Here is an 18,391-nt window from a genome sequence, read left to right as displayed (position 1 = left end):
TCTGGATCCCGTGCCAGTACAACCCCAGGGTGCCTTGTACAAGGACTGCATGGTCAAGTTACTTAGTTGGCATAGACGACTTCGACAAACCTCTCATCATCGTTCATCATGGGACCCGCGCCCGTCCTTGAATATGGCATTGGGGGGGCGTCGAGGTCCCAATCCCTTCTCAGACGGTTGTAGATCAGCTTGAGACTCGTCGCCGCGCCCTTCTCCAGCACCAGATGTAGTGCTAAGACGTATCCCGTCACCGCCTGTATGGGTGTCGGCCGATGCACCTCTACGCGGAAGGTCACACCTTTGCTGATAGACATGACGCTCGATGGAGCTCGCGAATCGTCCAGCCTGCAACGGAGCGTGAGCGTGTCCGATGTCGTGCCATCGGATGCCGCGTACGCCAGGGCGACGGACACCCCCATCCGTTCAAGAAGCTGCCGGCACGCCTCCCGCGAGCGGTATGCGTCAGCCACAGAAAGGAGCTGATAAATGGTGGGCTTGAACTTGAACAGGTTGCCGAACCAGCGACGCTTCAGCGTGCCGGGCAGCACAAAGGATCCTTCCGAGACAGCTGACGCGGGGGACATGGGCGACAGATGGGCACTGCGCTTCTTCTTGAGCCGTGCACGCTCGCTGCTCGGCGGTTCGAGGATGTGCACTCGTCGGTCGGTCGTCCTGCTGCTGTCGCTGCGCATCGACGACTTCTGATCGGGCGTGCTGTAGTCTTCACTACCCCAAGTTGTCTTTACGCGCAAGCGTGGCACCTGGAGCGCGTTCTCCTTGTCAGAGTCCACGTCCGAGCACTGCTGAGGACGTCGCCTGATGCTGAGAGGCCTGACTGTGTTGGTGTCCTCTGAGACCTTGGTCCCTGCGTAGACTGCAGTGTTTATATCATCTCTCGGATGCCGCTGCAATTCTCCTAGGAAGACTCTGCGATGACCTGCAGCAAGTGGTGTGGGGGGCGGAGCACCCACATGCCGTGGAGAAAGTACAGGATCGTTCTCAGGATAGCCTCGACGTGGAGAACCTTCACCCGCCTGCATGACGCTCAGGTGTTCGACGATTTGATGGAAGAATTGCTGGATGCGTTCGTCTTGCATCTCCGGGACCTGCAATGTCGGAGTCACGTAGGCAGCATTGGGAGAGAGAAGAGACGACATTGGCGTAGCAGGTGGGGCCAAATGGTTGAACTGCGGACGCGGGCTAAAGGGTATGGCGGCAGGAGCAGCCTGGCTGGAGCCAGCGAAACCTATGTCCAGCAGCGACATCTGCCGCATCCGACTGAGGCCCGAGCTGGAGTTCGGTATGACGACGGCACGCGCGGCTCGACGAGGCGTAGGAGGGCCTGTACGAGGGGGAAGAGACTCATGCAGCTCACGGGGAGTGTCGCGGGTTGCAGAAGCCTTCTTCGTCCGCTTCTTGGACGAACGCTTTACCGCCAGTTTCTCCTCCTCCTCGTCGTAGTTCTCCAGATGCTTGGCGCGGTATCGAATGAGCAAGTGGTACACGCCCTTCTCCCACGAAGACTTGTCGTTCGTCAGGCTCGCGACGATCTCCTCGTCTGGGGTTCCGTACCACAGTGTGCGCAGGTTCGCGAAGATGTCCGGATCTACACTCAAAGCGCTGCTAAGTGGCCTGGCGATATCGTCCAGGTTCGGGATGTCGCAATTCATCTCCTTCGGTTTCTGCGAAGTGTAGAACGGATGAGAGAGAATTTCGGGGATCGTGATGCGCTTTGCGACATTCTTCTGGAGCATCTTCGTGATGAGGTCCTTGGCGCGCGTGTCTATGTCCGTCGGCATGGTGTACTTCCCGATCTTCACTTTCTCGAGGAGAGTAGGCAAGTCCTCGTCGTCGAAGGGCAGTCTCCCCGCAAGCAGAGCGTAGAGGATGACACCACAGGACCAGATGTCAGAGGAAGCTCCGTTATATGCACAGCCCATAATAACTTCTGGTGCGGCGTAATGCGGGCTTCCACACGCGGTTTGCAGGAGGTTGCTCTTGCCCTGCCAGGCTGCCATACCGAAGTCTGCAACCTTGATATTCTTATCACGATCGAGAAGGAGATTCTCGGGCTTCAGATCACGGTGGGCGATGTTGAAGCGGTGGCAGTAGTGAACAGCCGTGATGATCTGCTGGAAGTATCCGAGCGCTTCCGCGGACGAGAGCCTGCCCTTGTTGCACAGGTAGTCGAAGAGCTCGCCTCCTTCGACGTATTCAAGTATAAGGTAGAGCTCAGTGGAGGTCTCCCAGACATCGTGGAGACGCATGATGTTGGGATGCTCGATGAGTTTCATGATGACGATCTCGCGCTCGATGCTATGGAGAATACGTTCCGCCTCGTCCCCGAGACTGTGGAGCGACATTCTCGAGTTCATAATCGAGTTCTTGGACACAATCTTCACCGCTGCGTATTCGCCGGTTTTTGAGTGTCTGGCGATCCTGACTCGTCCTGAGAGACGCGGTGTATGAGACAGGTGTGAATGACAATATAGCGGTTGAATACCTGAGCTTCCTTTCCCGATAGTTCTTCCGACTTTCCAAAGACCTATCATCTTTGGATCATATTCCTTTTTGTTCCGGCGAGGAATGTGAGATGCGTCCATGGTATCTGTCACGTTCGGATGGTGTCTGGTGAGCAGGGAATCTGAGGGCTGCACTTGCGAAAGACGGTGAAAGATGAGGGGCAAGAGCGCATACAGAGGAGGCTCGCACAGAAGAGGAGAGACATGGTGGAGGGGCTGACGACTCGCCGTACCTTGCCTGTCTCGGACGAGGATGACAGTCGTGTTCTGCCACGTGCGGTGGAACGCGACGCGCATAGTCACGTGGACGTGGCGGGTACGCGCCTTGGGCGCCAAATCCAACCTGTCGAGTGTACAGTGTAACCGTGTTTCCTTGCACTAACTTTGCTGGTCATCCTACAAGCTAGTCTTCCACTTTCAATATATCCGTTATCTACTTGGTAACTTTGCTTCCATACCTTGGATATGTTACCGACTCCCGCACCTTCCTCGCCACCCTCATCTCCTATATTGGGAACACAGCCCGCGGTGACAGCTGAGGATCATGATATTGATTATCCCGTTCCTCCACAAAATGTGGACAGTGCACCTTTTTATGTGCTATCTGCACTGTTTGACAAGCTACAGAATGAACGGAAACCGGAGAAGAGGAGAAAGTTGCTTAATTCATGGTTCAATGTGCGCACTCCAATGATTCCCCGTGCAACTCAGACTGAACCGATTCTCTGCCAGCATTGGAGGGCTGAGAAAGGGTTTGACTTATATCCCGTGTTGCGGTTAATACTTCCCCAGGCATGTCGGAACTAGTACTTGGTTCTATCTCAGTATTCATGTATTTTCTTCCAGAAAGATCGCGAACGAGCTGTCTATGGCCTGAAAGAGAAGAACCTAGCGAAGACGTATATCAAGATCATTCCTCTTGGTATGAGAGACCCAGACGCGATTCGCCTTCTGAACTGGAAGAGGCCTACTGAGAGAGACGTGCGTCCCTGCCTGTTGCTCAAGTTGTCCATCGGGAACGCGGTATATTTACTTCTTCTCCATCCAGAAAGTATCTGGTGACTTTCCAACTGTTTTGTACGAAGTCATCAGCAAACGTTCCTCCGTCATCGAGGGCTCGTTGAGTATCGATGAAGTCAACGAAGCCCTCGACCAACTCTCTAGAAATATGGGTAAACAGTATGTAGCTCCTTCTGCCACTACAATCCAAGTTTATCGTCCGATTATATTTTAGTGACATACAGACAAGAGTTCTTCAGCGCATTTACAACAGGAGCACACCAGAGGAACAACGCTGGATTGCCCGCATCATTCTCAAAGGTGAGCAATGCGTCCGGAAATAAACTTACTCGCATCTAGACTTCTCTCTTCACTTTCAGATATGATTATCTCAGTGAAGGAGACCACAGTTTTCTCTGTCTTTCATCCAGATGCACATGACCTCTTCAATACCTGCTCGGACCTGAAGAAGATCGCCTGGGAGCTTTGGGATCCGCATAGGAGGTTGAACGAAGAAGTAAGTTCCTCACAAGTATCGAATGTTCTGCGTCGAATTCCCTTCTTCGGCTATCCTAGGACAAAGCCGTCCAGCTGTTCCGTGCATTTGCCCCGATGCTGTGCAAGCGGCCAACACGAAAGATTGAAGACTCGGTCAAAGAAATGCAAGGTGGAACTTTCATAATAGAAGAAAAAATGGACGGCGAACGCATGCAATTGCATAAGCGCGGTAACGAGTACTTTTATTGCTCAAGGTGATGTGACATAGGGTGCAACTTATCCATTCACGTGAATTGATTATACTGTGGTCCGTATACTAGGAAGGGCAAGGACTACACCTATCTCTATGGGAAGCATGTAGGGACGGGGAGTCTGACGCCATTCATAGACGCTGCTTTTGACCCACGGGTTGATGAGTGGGTTGTTCTCAAAGTATACCGTATATATCACTGACGATATTAATGTTTGATACCATGTAGGATCATCTTGGACGGAGAAATGTTAGTATGGGATCCCGTTGTCGAGAGAAACCTCCCGTTTGGTACACTGAAGACAGCAGCCCTCAGTGAGGACACCTCCTTCATTCTCTTAATGCCCCAAAGCTTACGTGTTGTAAGACAAATCCAAGAAGGATTATAATCCACGGCCATGCTGTAGGTTCTTTTCTGATGGCACTTGCACTGCTTATTTTCCCGTCGTTATCACAGTCAAGGTGTTTGACCTCCTTTACCTCAACGGCCTCTCGCTGCTGCACAAATCCTTGAAGTTCCGCAAACGGAACCTGCGCGCGTGCCTCGCAGAGGTGAAAGGCCGAATCGAGTACGCGGTGGAGTTCGAGGGCTGCACTGCCAAGGATGTGCGCGACCGCATGGATGAGATCATGGCTTCCCGAGGCGAGGGGCTTGTACTGAAGCATCCAGAATCGGAGTATGTGTTGAACGGGCGTAATAGGGACTGGATCAAGGTAGGTCCTCGGCCCGTAGTGACAGTGTTCCCATTGACATTGCATCAACAGGTCAAGCCAGAGTACATGGTGAGCGCTTCGCCTTAGTAGATTAAAATAAGTACCCAATGATTTCACAGGACAACATGGGTGAAACGGTCGATGTGCTCGTCGTGGGTAGGTCTCTCTGTCCTGTCACTGGTCAATCAGTATCTGACAAGCTCACCAGCTGGTAACTATGGCACGGGAAGACGTTCCGGGGGCGTGTCGACTCTTATTTGTGCAGTCTTGGACGACCGGCGTCCTCCTGAGGACGACGAACCTAAGTATGTCCCTCCGATGAATTTCAATCGCTGGTATCAAGCTGAATGTGTTTCTGCCTTAATAGATACAGCACTTTCGTGCGAATAGGCTCAGGTCTATCGTACGCCGACTACATATGGATGAGGCAGAAACCTTGGAAGGTTTGGGACGAGAAGAATCCGCCCAGCTTCCTGCAGGCATCGAGTAAGGGACATGAAGACAAGGGCGATATCTATCTCGAGCCAGAGGAGTACGTCTTGCACCTCTCACATGATGCGATCAGTACTTATTATTCCCTTAGCTCGTTCATCGTCAAAGTGAAGGCGGCAGAAATCGTCAGCTCAGGTAGATGAAATTTCTGTGACTTGGCACTTTATTGACGATGAACTGATTGCAGAACTCTACCACATGGGGTTGACAATGAGATTCCCTCGGGCGCTGACGATACGTGATGATCTGAGCATTGCTGACTGTATGACTGCGTCCGGTGAGTGGATTCACCAGTCGTCGAGTCATTTTAGTTGACAGTTCAACGCAGCTATCCTTGAGGGTGTAAGGTCAGAGAAAAAGAGAAAAATGGATACGGATGACGGGTGAGCCAAGTTCCAAGTCATTCTAGCTGAGTTTGATGACGTCTACAGGAAGCCGAAGAAGAAAGCCAGGCGAACTGCGAAGAAGGCAGGTGTCTTTTAGGGCTACCATGTGGAAGATGTGACCATCATACTAATGAAATGTTCGCCCGTTCTGTATACAGCCTGCCCTTCTCCGAGAATATCAAGGAGGTAAGATGACCGATGTAAAGATTGAAAGCGATCTCTTCGAGGGTATGAAGTTCAGTAAGTATCACTTAGAATTCACAATGCTGTCAGTAGTCTGATCTGCGCTCTAGTGGTGGCCTCCGATCCCAAGTCACAGGCAGGCGAGCAGGACAAGAAGGAGCTGCTGACGCTGTACGTTGCATTCATGACAGTCTCATATACACATACTCAGGCAGATCACAGAATACATGCGAATGGCGGCAAGTATGTGCATATTGCTAATAGTGATCCAAACATGCTTGTTGTCTATGGAGGAACAACGACTCGTGTGTGCACCCTTCTTGCCAACGCACAACTTACTGATACTTCCTTAGCGTACGACATCAAGTTGATCATGAACAAGGGCATCTGCGACATCATCAAACCGCGCTGGATCACGGACTGCATTGCGAAGAAAGATTTGGTTCCCCTCCGGAAGAAGTACGTATCCCTGCAATTAGTCTATTTGCTCATTTTAAACTAAGTGATCATGGTGCAGATATTTCTTTCATGCCACCGAAGTGCGTAAACTGAGTGAGGAGTACGGGATGGAGGATGAAAGTGAAGACGAACATATCGCTGTGCCCATCGCCAGCCCAACCCCTGAAGCCTCTACTGCTGCAGAGGGGAAGGAGCTAGAGGATGTCGATCCCGCAATGGCAGAGTGGTTCAAGGTGGACGAGAAATTGCTGGAAAAGCAGGAAACAGCGACACTTGATGATGGGAGCGAAACTGAACCAGATTCTGATAATGAGGATGTTCGGTGGAACGAAGACGCTGTCGCGGAAGAACTGGACGATGATTGGTTCAACGTCAAGTCCGCAGACGCAGCCGAGCCTACGTCCCAGACTGCTTCTAGCTCTGTGAGTGCACCATTTCTCGTCTGTATTGCTCTCCTAATCAGTACCACAGCAAGGCGAGGAGAATGCTTTACAGGTTGGTCATCAATGTAAGGTTTCTCATGAGGTGCTGATTATGTTACAGGACGACCCCAAAGACAGCATTCAAATGGGGGAGGATGACAGCATGGAGTATGATCAGTATCTCATTTTTAAGCACTTGTCAGCTGTTTTTTCCCACATCCCCCGAATGATACTCACCCTTTTCATGAAGATGCTTCTACCTCGATTCACCGGCAAATGCGAAAAAACACGGCATGATTGTCAAATCCAAGCACGAGGATGACATCGGTAGAAAGTAACCCTATCCTCTCAATTTCTCAATTTCTGTCTCAAAAATCGCCCGTAGCTTTGACTCACTATCGAAGATTCTTAAGGAGAATGGCGGCCGTGTTGTTGACCTGGACGAGCCGAAGCTGACCCATGTGGTCGTCGACAAGCGCGATACGAGTCGGCGGGTGGAACTCATCAAGCGAACATCGAAGTACGTGGAGGTTGCTGTTCCCCATCTTGTAGTTATTAAATCTCGTCGATAGACCCAAGCGACGTAATCTTGTCATATCCGAGTTCATTCAAGCTTGCCTAGATGAAGGGACTCTACTGGACGAGGACGGTAAGTCTGAAAAACCCACGGTTGGCGTAGTGACTAGTGACTGACGAAACTTTGCCAGAATTTGCGCCTTGATCAGCCGAAGTGCCATTGGTCGATTGAACCGCATATAGCAGGATAACTACTCATTTATCATTGGAATGTGTTGCATAGGAATGTACAAACACTGCAACTATAAACTTCTGATACTTAGCAAAGCGAAACTGTAAATTTAACGACAAAGCAAGAAAAGTCCTCGTGATCACAGAGCAAAGTGCAAGCATCGGAATCGGCTGGTAAGAAGAGAATGTACGTTAAATCAAACATATGCAAGACACCCCGGCGACGTGCCACGAAGAAATCAGACATGAAAGCTTTGATAAATCATTACCAGAAATTGCCCCAGCTGGCAGGGCTGCGACCGCTGCCAGGGCTCTCATAGAGCAAGCCGGAAGATCTGCCGAAAAGTGTAGAATACCCGGGACTAACTTGACTTCCAAGTCGGCACAATTCCTCGTCAAGAAGGGTGCTTGGATCATGAGGGTCGAGGATCGACCGCGAAGGGGTGCGGAATGGAGATTCACTAGTCGGTGTGGAGAAAACCAGCCTCTTGGGAGTGACTGGCAACAAGAAGTCTGTGGCCGATGACCGCTTGCGCGACGGTGTATGTACATTGCCAGAATGTACGGCGACGGACGGGGATAGTTCGCGGTCTGACGAGACGCTCAAGAGCGGAGCTTGGGGATGATAGACCGCAATGGGCGGAGGGTCCAAGTGCAACTTGTAGTGAGCAAGACTCGGCGAAGGGCTCATATGCAGACCCATGTGAGAGATTGGCGTCCTAATAGGAGACAATTGTATGCCGCTCCCGCTTGCGACGCGTTTCCGCGGAGGCGTGGATGGTCCAACTGACGGTCCAGCTGGGGGCGGAGTGATCGCGACTCTGCCGTGCTTGGCTTGTTTCCCACTCTTGACTCTCCGAGTCGGCGTCGGAGACACTTGCCTTAGAGGTAAGGAGAAAGCCTGTTGTCCGCACTGTGAGCTGCTGATCGGAATATAACGTCTGAAACAAATTACCTGAGGGCGCTTGTCTCGGCCCGGCTTCTTGCTGGGGCCAAGATAGTGGGAGAGAAGTGTAAAGCCGGGCTCCAGAGAATCGACGGAGGGGCACACTCCGAGCCAATCCGAGTCTGTGTCTTCTGGTTCCTCCCCGTGATTTGTGAGCCCAACTTGTTTCCGCCTTGCGGGGGATTGACTTTCCCTGGAGAGGCTTGTAATTGACGAGGGTAAGGGACTAGATGACGAACTGCAGTTTGGCGTCAAGTCAGGTACAGGACTGGACGAAGATATAAATTTGGGAGAAGGATCACGACCGCGTCGAGGTGGTTCGGGTTCCTCGGTCTCCTCCTGTACATTTCTGCCTACTGCAATCGACTCGATAGACTCTGACCGCGATGCATTTGAACGGGCTATCACTTGATGATAGTTTGAGGACGCCGGCAGCGGTGGGAAAATCACCTCCGCAGGAAGAGGTTGCGAAGTGTAGGTCTGGTAGTAGGGCTGGTGATGCGGATTAGGGTGGAAAGAAGGAAAGAAGGGAGCTAACACCGAAGCAGGTAGCATGGGAGGCGGTGGCCCAGTAGTACTGACGTCGACATCTTCCAATTTCTTCCGCTTCTTAGTTTTCTTTGGCACTGCGTCCTCCATTGCGCGCTTCTTGGAACTCTGCTTAGAGCGATCGTTCTGCATATCAACGCAGAAGGCCTTCCGGAATCCTCCATTGGCAAAGCACTCAAGATCATCATCCCATATTGCCCAGAGGCTCTTCCCTTCGGTGCGCACTCTGGGAACTTTGCGGAAGACAGCCATTGTGCTGAGTGCATGCCGAACGGAGTTCATCCAAGTCTGCTCTCCACGTTTGTAGTGTGAATACACCGTGGCGATCCATTCATATATGTCCTGCAAAGTCAAACGGTGCTGAGGAGATGATAGAATGGCTTGTCCGATCATCGCCGCGTACGAGAAGTCAGGCTTTTCGGTTTGGTATGGACCAGGAGGCAGGACGTAGGGAAGATCATCTTTGTCATCCTGCGCAAGAGGTATCGGTCTCATTGGTCCGGGTGAAGAGACAAGATTGACAATACGTGCAGGGCTTGAAGACAGAGAAGGTGTGCGACGTGCGGAAGAGGAATAAATGTGACGGCCAGCAGGCGTCTTGGGATAGTTTATGTGTTGCTCAGGAACTCTAAAATCAAGATGGTCACGCGGTACCAATTGAGATGGATCGCGCAGAGTGCGACGACCTTGGCGAGGGGTGACCTAAAACATGGTTGGATCACTGAGGAACATGGTGAGGGCTACTACACGTACCGGAGAGAGTGGTGTGAGGGATGCTTCACCAACAACGCGCTCACTGTAATACCGGTAATGGTGAGGAGTTGCAGGAATAGGCTACCACCATCATACAGATCAGAACAGACATTGCTGACAAAGTACGCGTATTTCTGACCTGTGGTGTAGCACTGCGTGATGGTGCAGAGCTTACAGGCGCTGGAACGCGTCGAGCGTCGCGTGATGGCGCGTTAGAACCTAGAGCGAGCAGGAGTGAGATAGGTTGGCAGCCACACAAATTTTTTTGGAACTTGGCCTACTGGCTCTGCTTCTCTTCCGGCTCATGCGTTCCATTACCATCTCCATAGTATCCATTGGACGTGATGGGAGAGCCCCATCTATGGGTTCAATTTTGATTGGTGTCATGGGAGGTGTAGGTGAGTGAGCTCTCGCTGACGCGTTTGCAACGGAACGAGTTCGAGGTCTCCTATGGGAACGAGACACGCTCGATACAGACTCGCTCCTGTTGCGTTCTTGAGAAGAAGGACCAGAGGGCTCGGGCCCATCCATCGTCAGAAACTGCCTCATTTGCTCGCTCCGTCGTGACAGGTCTTCACGCGTCATGCCAAGGGTGTGCAGCAGCCGAGCAATCGGAGAGGGAGAGCGACGACCTGCTTGCGTATCCGCCATCTTCGACACCGGATGAGAGGTTTGGAGATGGGGGGCCTGCAGAGAGAAGATGAACTGGAAGGGTTGGGGCCTGGCTGAATGGCTCCGCCACATTGTGACTACGTGTGACACGCAAATATGGCACAGCTTGTCACAGCAGCATACTGTAACTGGTGTAACATTTCTCAAGTATTGGGATACTGTCTGGCGACATGGTGTATCATAATCTCAAAGGCATGATCATCTTTTTGTGCGATTGAATACTACTCATCGTCCGGGCAGCTTTGATTAAGGGCATCCGGGCTTGTAAGGTGTGCGTCCTGCACTGATTCATGCGAAACAGCGCTCACTGTACGCAGACTGTTGCAGATGAGCGGGCCCTCATCAAGCAAGAGTCTGCAGCGATCCGTGCATCTTTCAGGGAAGAAGACTCATACGCAAGGCACAACAATGTCGCGAAGCTTCTCTACATACATATGCTGGGTTCCGAAGCCCACTTCGGTCAGATGGAGTGTCTCAAGCTCGTAGCAAGCCCTCGCTTTGGTGACAAGCGGTTAGGCTACCTTGGAATTATGCTCCTTCTAGACGAAAGTCAGGAAGTCCTCACTTTGGTGACAAATTCCTTGAAGAAGTGTGTCAAGTCTAGTTGTCATCCTACTTCATAGTATTCATCGCATGCAGTGACATGAACCATTCCAACATGTATGCTGTTGGCCTTGCATTATGCACCTTCGCAGACATCGCTTCTGAGGAGATGTCGCGAGATTTGGCGAACGAAATAGAGAAGTTGCTCGGTTCCAGCAACACTTATATCAGAAAGAAGGTACTTCGGCCTCTTTTTCGAAAGTACATCACTCACATACTTGACGTCAAGGCTTCCCTCTGTGCCCTAAGAGTGGTTCGCAAAGTACCAGACCTCTCCGATCACTTCGTCTCAAAAGCCAAGAACCTGCTTGCTGACCGTAATCACGGTGTCTTGCTGACCGCTATCACCCTTGTCACCGAGATATGCCAACTCGATGCGGCGTGCCTGGACGAGTTCCGTAATGTGAGTTGTTTGCGACTGGATCTGCACACAATTGTCACTCGCTGCGTATATGCAGGCTGTGCCTTTACTCGTGCGGCATCTCAAGTCCTTGGTAACTACTGGCTACAGCCCAGAACACGATGTTTTGGGCATCACGGATCCATTCCTCCAAGTCAAAATTCTGCGCTTGCTTCGTCTTCTTGGCAGGGGAGACGAGAAAGCGAGTGAAACCATGAACGACATCCTTGCTCAGGTGGGCATTGAGACCTATGTATTGGGCATCAGCCGATTTATTTGATGATTGTAGGTTGCTACTAACACCGATTCAACGAAGAACGTCGGCAATTCAATTCTATACGAAACGGTGATGACTGTTTTAGAAATAGAAGCAGACAGTGGGCTCCGAGTTATGGCAATCAATATTCTGGGTAAATTCCTCAGCAACCGCGACAACAATATTCGGTAAATAGATGAATTTTCTCTTACTTGCTGGATCCTTATCCTTGCCCATTTTAACAGCTACGTTGCACTGAACACACTCAATAAGGTGGTTGGCATCGACACCAATGCTGTACAGCGTCATCGCAACATCATTCTCGATTGTCTGCGTGACGGTGACATATCCATCCGTCGCCGTGCGCTTGAACTGTCCTATGCCCTGATCAACGAAGGGAATGTACGCGTCCTCATCCGAGAGCTGCTTGCTTTCCTCGAGGTTGCGGACGATGAATTTAAACTAGGCATGACGACTCAAATTTGTCTAGCGGCTGAGCGATTCGCGCCGAACAGACGATGGCATATCGACACCGTACTTCGTGTTCTGAAGCTGGTAAGTCTTCGTTCGACCATTGCTATCAGTGCTTAGCTACATGCTCCCATGGGGTGCACGTTGTTCAGGCTGGCAACTTCGTGAGAGAAGAAATACTATCGGCGTTCATCCGGCTTGTTGCATACACACCAGAACTTCAAGCTTACACCGCGTCAAAGTTGTACACTTCCCTCCGAGCTGACATCTCGCAGGAGTCATTGACTCTGGCTGCGACATGGGTGCTTGGAGAGTATAGCGAGATAGTTCTGGAAGGCGGTCTGGTGGATGAGGATCAGCCAAAGCCGGTACGTATCCGATCTGTGCTTTGGAGTCGTGTCGTCTTGCTGAGTGTTTTGCACGTTTTCAAAGATCACAGACGTGCAAGTCGTTGACCTCCTTCTCTCTATCCTCGATTCTCCCTACGCCAATTACCTCACCCGCCAATTTGTTTTGACAGCCATCACCAAGATCTCCTCTCGACCGACAACTTCGCCTGCCCAGCAAGAGCGGATAGAGACCATTCTGCTTTCGTACACGACCAGTCCGGAGTTGGAGATACAGCAGCGCGCTGTCGAGTTTGCAAGCTTGTATCACCTTGACGTTCGCTCTGGTGTTTTGGAACGAATGCCTGCTCCAGAGCTGAAAGCTACCGTCATGGGCGTCGGTGAGCTACTGCCGTTTGTAAGAGACTTCCTTAGTACTGATTTATCATGGTAGTGAGCGAGAATAAGCCAGTAGGCTCTGTTCAGCCAAGCAAGGATGTGAGTCTCTGTGTAAATTGCACAGCCAGGATCTCACCTTATACTCCCCATTCTACAGGGTGATTTGTTGGGCGATGAGGTTCCTGCTACCACGTCGAGCGTCAACGGCAACGGTCAAGCTGCGGTGCCACAGAATAATGAAGATCTCCTCAAAGAGATTTTCGGCAGCTCTGCTCCTGCTGCACCAGCCCCAGGAGCACCTGCACAAACGCAGAAGAGCACCGTTCAAGATATACTTGGTCTCTTCGACTCTACACCCAGTCCAGCAGCACAGCCAGCACAAACAGAACAGCAATCATTATTCGCCTCTTCCACTCCCGTCCAGCCCGCCCCCTCTACGTTCTCACTTCCCCAGGCACAATCATCGGTTCCCCAGGCGCCTGCACAATCACGGTTGACAGCGTATCCAGCATACGACAAAAACGAGTTGAAGATCATACTGATACCGCAAACGTCAGCTGCGCGACCAGGTGTGGTGAACATTCTTGCGAGATTCCAAGTTTCAGGCAGCAGCCCAGCGACGGGTTTGAACTTCCAGGCTGCCGTACCAAAGGTCTATTACCATGGCTCTTTCTTACCACCACTGCGTTGATGACACCCTACGTACCTTCTCTTTGCACAGTCCCAACAGCTACAAATGTTACCAATGTCAAATCCTGACGTGCAACCTGGAACCGTAGAAACGCAGCAAATGCGCGTTGTGGCGCCTGTTGGTGTAAGTATCTTCTCACATCGTTGCGAAGAGGATGGTACTAAGGATTATTGTGCAATCCAGGCTAATGTGAGGCTACGACTGCGGATATCGTACTCGCTGGCGGGGCGCAGTATTCAGGACCAGGTGGATTTTGCTGGATTTCCGCCTGGCTTGACGAGCGGTGCAACTTCATGATGTCTACTGTAGCTGGGGATATCTATTGTCGATTCTAATTTGTGATAATTCACTCTGATTGTCGTATACCTTCGTTGTTTCTGGAAAATATTCTAGATTGTTTGTCGCAGTTCTTCCGATACGGTTATGCAACGGTGATCGACACCAGCCGTTTCGCGATATAGCAGAGTTCATAATGTGTTACAAAAGTAAGTTAACAGTAGCATAATACAACACGAAGGGACCTAACATCTAGATAAACATCTGCAAGGGATGGCGGTCGTACACATTTTGACCTTCGCTCAGCTCTCCCAGATCGGGATAGAATGGTACAAGAGCATCAGCGGCACCAAGGTAGAGAGAGTTGTAGATGCGCCAGTACACCTACACAAATACGTGAGCTCAATATCAATGTAGAGCCTTATAGACACTCACCTCTCTTACTTTCCTGGCAGGGTGGAAGAGACCCTGCAGGATATAACTGAGTAAGACTCCAGGACCCAATGTCACTCGCATGGCTTCAATCGCTTCCATGACAGCGCCGATGACGTGAGGTGATGTCTCGAAACAGTTCGGCCACACGAGGTTCATCAAATGCAGCATTGAGTCTTCGCAACCCAAACCTGCAACTCCAAGGGCAAGATGCTTTACGATCGTACTTGCGGTTTGACGATGCACGAGGTCACGGTCGGTCAGGGCATCTTCGAGCATTGTCACAACAGAATCCGCGTAATACGCAGATTGTGGTCCGACGTACTCGAAGACGAATGACAATGCTTTCAGGCAACCCGTCCTGACATTCAGCTCGGCAGTGCGATACTCGTTCAAGATGGCAGGAATGCAAGTAAAGGCTGAGACAAACAGATAATTAGTGTTCGCTACAAGCGCAAATGATGTTATGAGATATTACTCACGACCGCAAGTCTCTGCGACGATAGCAATGGCGACGGTACTGCACACGCGACTTTGACGCTCTTGAACGCGAAGATTCGTAAGCAGAACTTGAAGCACGTCCTGAGGACCCAGACTCTTAGCAATGTAACCGAAGGAATTCACCGCAGCACGACGAATGCCCTTCTTGTGCGCCTTCAGTAAGTCTAGCAACTCGAAGCAAATACGCATCCATTCTCGAGCAGGGACATATTCTGCACCACGATCGGCTGCGGAGGACATGAATGAGCGAGGTTAATCCTGCCTAAGGAATAAAGAGACACACCTATGCGACCGATCAAGTTAATCGTGGCTTCTTGTACTTTCTCATGCCGATTCCGAAGAATGGGTGTCATACGCGGCACTGTAATGCAACGTCAGTACGACGGCACGACGCTAAGTATAATAAAATGATACTCACGCAGATCTTTCACAGGGGGATTCATCTGGGTCATGCCGACCACGTTGGCAATTGCTCCCTCGGCGGCGATGATACTACCCAACGTATCCGGATACTCTTCACCCAGCTGCTCGAATAGTACCAGTCCAAGCTTGTTCAACAACTGATCTTCCCCACACTGCTTGATCACGACTGCCAAGCGGGTCGTCAGGTCAGCTGCTTGCTGACGAACTTTGGCACTCTTGTTGTTCAGGCGCCACAAGATGGTTGATACAATTTGGGTCAAGTATGGCTTCACTCGAATACCTGGAAACCGACAACGTAAGTCAAAAGAATTGGAGGGAAAGTAAATAGATGTACCAAGTGCGTTAACCACGGTACCAAAGCCGTCGAGCATTACCTGATCCTCGGTAGTTTGCTCCTGGAAGGAGTAGATGATACCATCGACAAGCCGGACCTCCAGCCGCTCATCGATGTCTGAGGCACCTAGAGAAGCAACCACCTTTGTGATAGTCTCCATGACCATCTTACGATATGGCTCTGCTTCATCCTTCAGCTCGTTGACAATCCTACCAACGATCTCTGCAACTCCTGCCTTCTGAGCCAACTCGACCGTGGTCTCCACCACCTGCCGGTAGTTCCGCCTATCAAGCGCCATACGACGGACCCAGAACGCCTTGAAGAAGTCTGGTAGAATATCCTGTTTGATGTACTGGGATGTGACACCCTCTGTGGCAGCGCACTGCTGGACAACTTTCAACACAATCTTCTTCATCTCTTCATCCGACGTCTGAAATTCACGGATGAGGATGATGGTGACTTCCTTGATGTAGTAAGCCACATATTCGGGATCCATCAACGGCAAGATGAAACCGATGGCCTTCAAGAAGGCGGCCAAACTCTTGCCACGATGAAGACGGATGCCGACCCACAGCGGTTTGAGGACATTATCGAACGATTCAATACCGTAGGGTGCGGACGCTTCAGCCAAGGCTGCCAGGCCCAACGCAGTCATCGTCCTAACCTTCTGCTGTTCGTCCTGGAGTCCGTGCGCGATACACTCGACAAGATTGCGAAGGTGAGGAAGGACAGCGCAACCCATCATGATGGCAATCTGCTGAACAATACGGATACCTGTATGACGAGCTTGCCATGACTTCTTACTCCTGCAAACAGCTTTGAGGAAAGGGAGTAGAGACGGGATGCCGAGCGCAGAAGCGACAACAGAGAATGCTCGAGCAGTGGTGTTACGCACGTACTCGTCGGCATGGTCGATATCGGGTCGCATGGTGGAGATCATGTGGGCGAGACCAGCCGCCTTGGAGAGATTAGAAATGATTTCTCGACCTTCGACACGAGCATAGTAATCCTCATCAATGAGCAAGGGCTCGATGACGACGAGAATCTTGTGAACGTAAGGACGAACAAGATCGTCGAGTTTGTAGAGTACACGGTCAATAACTTTGACAAGAAGGTGACGCTCTTGGTCTTCGAGGGTACGCTCCATGAGTAGAGGAAGAATCTTGTCGAAGAGAGGTCCAGCTCCGAATTCTCGAGCTTTGTCGGTGATCTGTCTCAACGCCGTTTTCCGAACGGGAGGTGTACCGTTCTTGATTTTGAGGAGGAGACGCATAATCTTGCGTTCCTTCATCTCCTCAACGGACAGCTCCGTCTCATCCTCTTCTTTGAGGATTTTGGCGAAGTACTGCGCATCTTCAGCCTTGAAGAATGCCAGACTACCGACGCCAGGGATCTCTGTAGGAAGTTCGGGGGCGAGACCGGCAGCAGCGGCGGCGGCGGCGGCATCAGAACTCTCTTGGATTTGGAATCCACCAACCTCGGTGACGGGTGTCGCAGTCAACTTCGGAGGGCGGACAAGAGGGGCGTACCCTGGAGGCGGAGTTACGATGGCATAGCCGCTGGATGGAAGGATTGCTTCGAGTTCTTCGTCCGTAAGGTACCGATTGTGCTTGTCCTCCTGCATGAATCCGGGCGCGTTCATGATGATTGGCGTCATGGGGACGTCAATGCCGCCATTCGCAGCGACTGGTGTCTGGTCCCATCTTGACCGCTTGGGTGTTTCCCCAGGGGCACTAACATCGGCGGGAGTGGCATCCCAACGAGAACGCCGCTTCTTAGGTGCAGCGCCTTCAAGAGCCTCCTTGGACCACTCACCACCCTTGTTCTCCTTGTTCTCTCCACCATCCTCAGCCGTGTCACTCACATCCCATCGCCGCTTGCGTTTTGTTCCCGACATAGCTGCGAGCTCCTGAGCAGCTGCCTGTAGCTCAGCCCTAGGCGGGGTTTTGTCCAGGTCCATCTTCGCCTTCCCCTCTTCTCGCGCCTGCTTCTCTTTCTCCTCTATAGCCCGCCTCACCCTTTGTTCTTCTTTTTCGAGTAACTGCACCTTCATTGCATCCTTGTAACCACCCTCCACATCCTTCCCCTCCTCAGCGGCCTTGAATGCATCGCCGCTTTCATTGGCCTGGCGGTTGAACTTGCGATTATGGTAGTCGGATTGTCGTGATGCGATTTGACGCTTGGACGCTGTCTCGGCGAAAGGATCAACGTTTTCCTCCTCAGCAAGATCAGCAAACTCCTGAAGGACCTCCTTTGGAGCGGTGAAAGAGTCAACAAGTCTCGGAGAGCCTGGAGAAGTCATGATCGTAAGCAGCAAGAGTACGAGGTGAGTAGCACTGGTACTGTGCTGAATAACGCGCGGTAGGAACGCCACAAGTTCGCACTCCGACAAGTCACAGCTTCAGTCACACGTTCACATATGGTAACTCTAGTATTCACGCTCATTAATTTACATGAGCCGCCGGACGACATTGCTACCACAGGAAGTTGGCATATGAAGGGAATTTAGATAGCTTTCTTACACACGCCTGCAACTCCTGCGTGTCGGTGGCATGTACGGCGCTGCAGTGGCATCTGAATTTAACACTTCAGAAAGAACAACATCATCGTCAGGTATAGCATATGCTGCTCATGCCACACAACTTGTTGGTAAGATGGGAGAAACTGTAAAGACTCATTATTCAGCC

At 51.3% G+C, this 18,391-nt stretch overlaps 5 protein-coding genes across 5 annotated transcripts; 2 read left to right on the top strand and 3 right to left on the bottom strand.

Moving 5' to 3' along the window:
- Positions 1 to 62: 62 nt before the first annotated feature.
- On the bottom strand, positions 63 to 2,363 carry SCP_0904380 (Pkinase-domain-containing protein; the record flags this gene model as incomplete). The annotated part of the gene is made up of 1 exon (XM_027761671.1): positions 63 to 2,363. One exon carries the CDS (start codon positions 2,361 to 2,363, stop codon positions 63 to 65), a length of 2,301 nt encoding a protein of 766 aa, XP_027617472.1.
- Positions 2,364 to 2,987: 624 nt separating this feature from the next.
- Positions 2,988 to 7,646, top strand: SCP_0904370 (DNA ligase 4; the record flags this gene model as incomplete). The annotated part of the gene is made up of 30 exons (XM_027761670.1): positions 2,988 to 3,200; positions 3,255 to 3,314; positions 3,369 to 3,503; positions 3,571 to 3,701; positions 3,757 to 3,842; positions 3,902 to 4,038; positions 4,098 to 4,273; positions 4,340 to 4,435; positions 4,499 to 4,584; positions 4,637 to 4,672; positions 4,727 to 4,983; positions 5,035 to 5,052; positions 5,103 to 5,139; positions 5,192 to 5,288; positions 5,351 to 5,515; positions 5,567 to 5,610; positions 5,663 to 5,752; positions 5,804 to 5,858; positions 5,907 to 5,943; positions 6,020 to 6,101; positions 6,155 to 6,215; positions 6,267 to 6,349; positions 6,398 to 6,503; positions 6,562 to 6,925; positions 6,975 to 6,998; positions 7,047 to 7,123; positions 7,176 to 7,259; positions 7,311 to 7,445; positions 7,498 to 7,574; positions 7,633 to 7,646. The coding sequence occupies 30 exons, from the start codon at positions 2,988 to 2,990 to the stop codon at positions 7,644 to 7,646; spliced, it is 3,063 nt and encodes a 1,020-aa protein (XP_027617471.1).
- A 291-nt stretch (positions 7,647 to 7,937) lies between these two features.
- On the bottom strand, positions 7,938 to 10,256 carry SCP_0904360 (hypothetical protein; the record flags this gene model as incomplete). The annotated part of the gene is made up of 5 exons (XM_027761669.1): positions 7,938 to 8,573; positions 8,628 to 9,869; positions 9,921 to 10,001; positions 10,060 to 10,139; positions 10,202 to 10,256. 5 exons carry the CDS (start codon positions 10,254 to 10,256, stop codon positions 7,938 to 7,940), a joined length of 2,094 nt encoding a protein of 697 aa, XP_027617470.1.
- A 506-nt stretch (positions 10,257 to 10,762) lies between these two features.
- On the top strand, positions 10,763 to 14,035 carry SCP_0904350 (AP-1 complex subunit gamma-1; the record flags this gene model as incomplete). Its single annotated transcript, XM_027761668.1, has 14 exons — positions 10,763 to 10,784; positions 10,833 to 10,861; positions 10,910 to 11,181; positions 11,232 to 11,373; positions 11,425 to 11,598; positions 11,654 to 11,830; positions 11,885 to 12,039; positions 12,097 to 12,406; positions 12,475 to 12,690; positions 12,755 to 13,049; positions 13,103 to 13,146; positions 13,205 to 13,699; positions 13,769 to 13,861; positions 13,922 to 14,035. The coding sequence occupies 14 exons, from the start codon at positions 10,763 to 10,765 to the stop codon at positions 14,033 to 14,035; spliced, it is 2,538 nt and encodes an 845-aa protein (XP_027617469.1).
- Positions 14,036 to 14,266: 231 nt separating this feature from the next.
- Positions 14,267 to 18,006, bottom strand: SCP_0904340 (U2 snRNP component prp10; the record flags this gene model as incomplete). Its single annotated transcript, XM_027761667.1, has 6 exons — positions 14,267 to 14,398; positions 14,450 to 14,865; positions 14,929 to 15,174; positions 15,231 to 15,308; positions 15,366 to 15,650; positions 15,705 to 18,006. The coding sequence occupies 6 exons, from the start codon at positions 18,004 to 18,006 to the stop codon at positions 14,267 to 14,269; spliced, it is 3,459 nt and encodes a 1,152-aa protein (XP_027617468.1).
- Positions 18,007 to 18,391: the final 385 nt, after the last annotated feature.

The sequence above is a fragment of the Sparassis crispa genome, assembly GCF_003851025.1.
Source record: "Sparassis crispa DNA, contig_000008F, whole genome shotgun sequence".
Taxonomy (NCBI): domain Eukaryota; kingdom Fungi; phylum Basidiomycota; class Agaricomycetes; order Polyporales; family Sparassidaceae; genus Sparassis; species Sparassis crispa.
The sequence above is the reverse complement of the archived record's forward strand: the minus strand, read 5'-3'. Positions and strand labels throughout refer to the sequence as shown.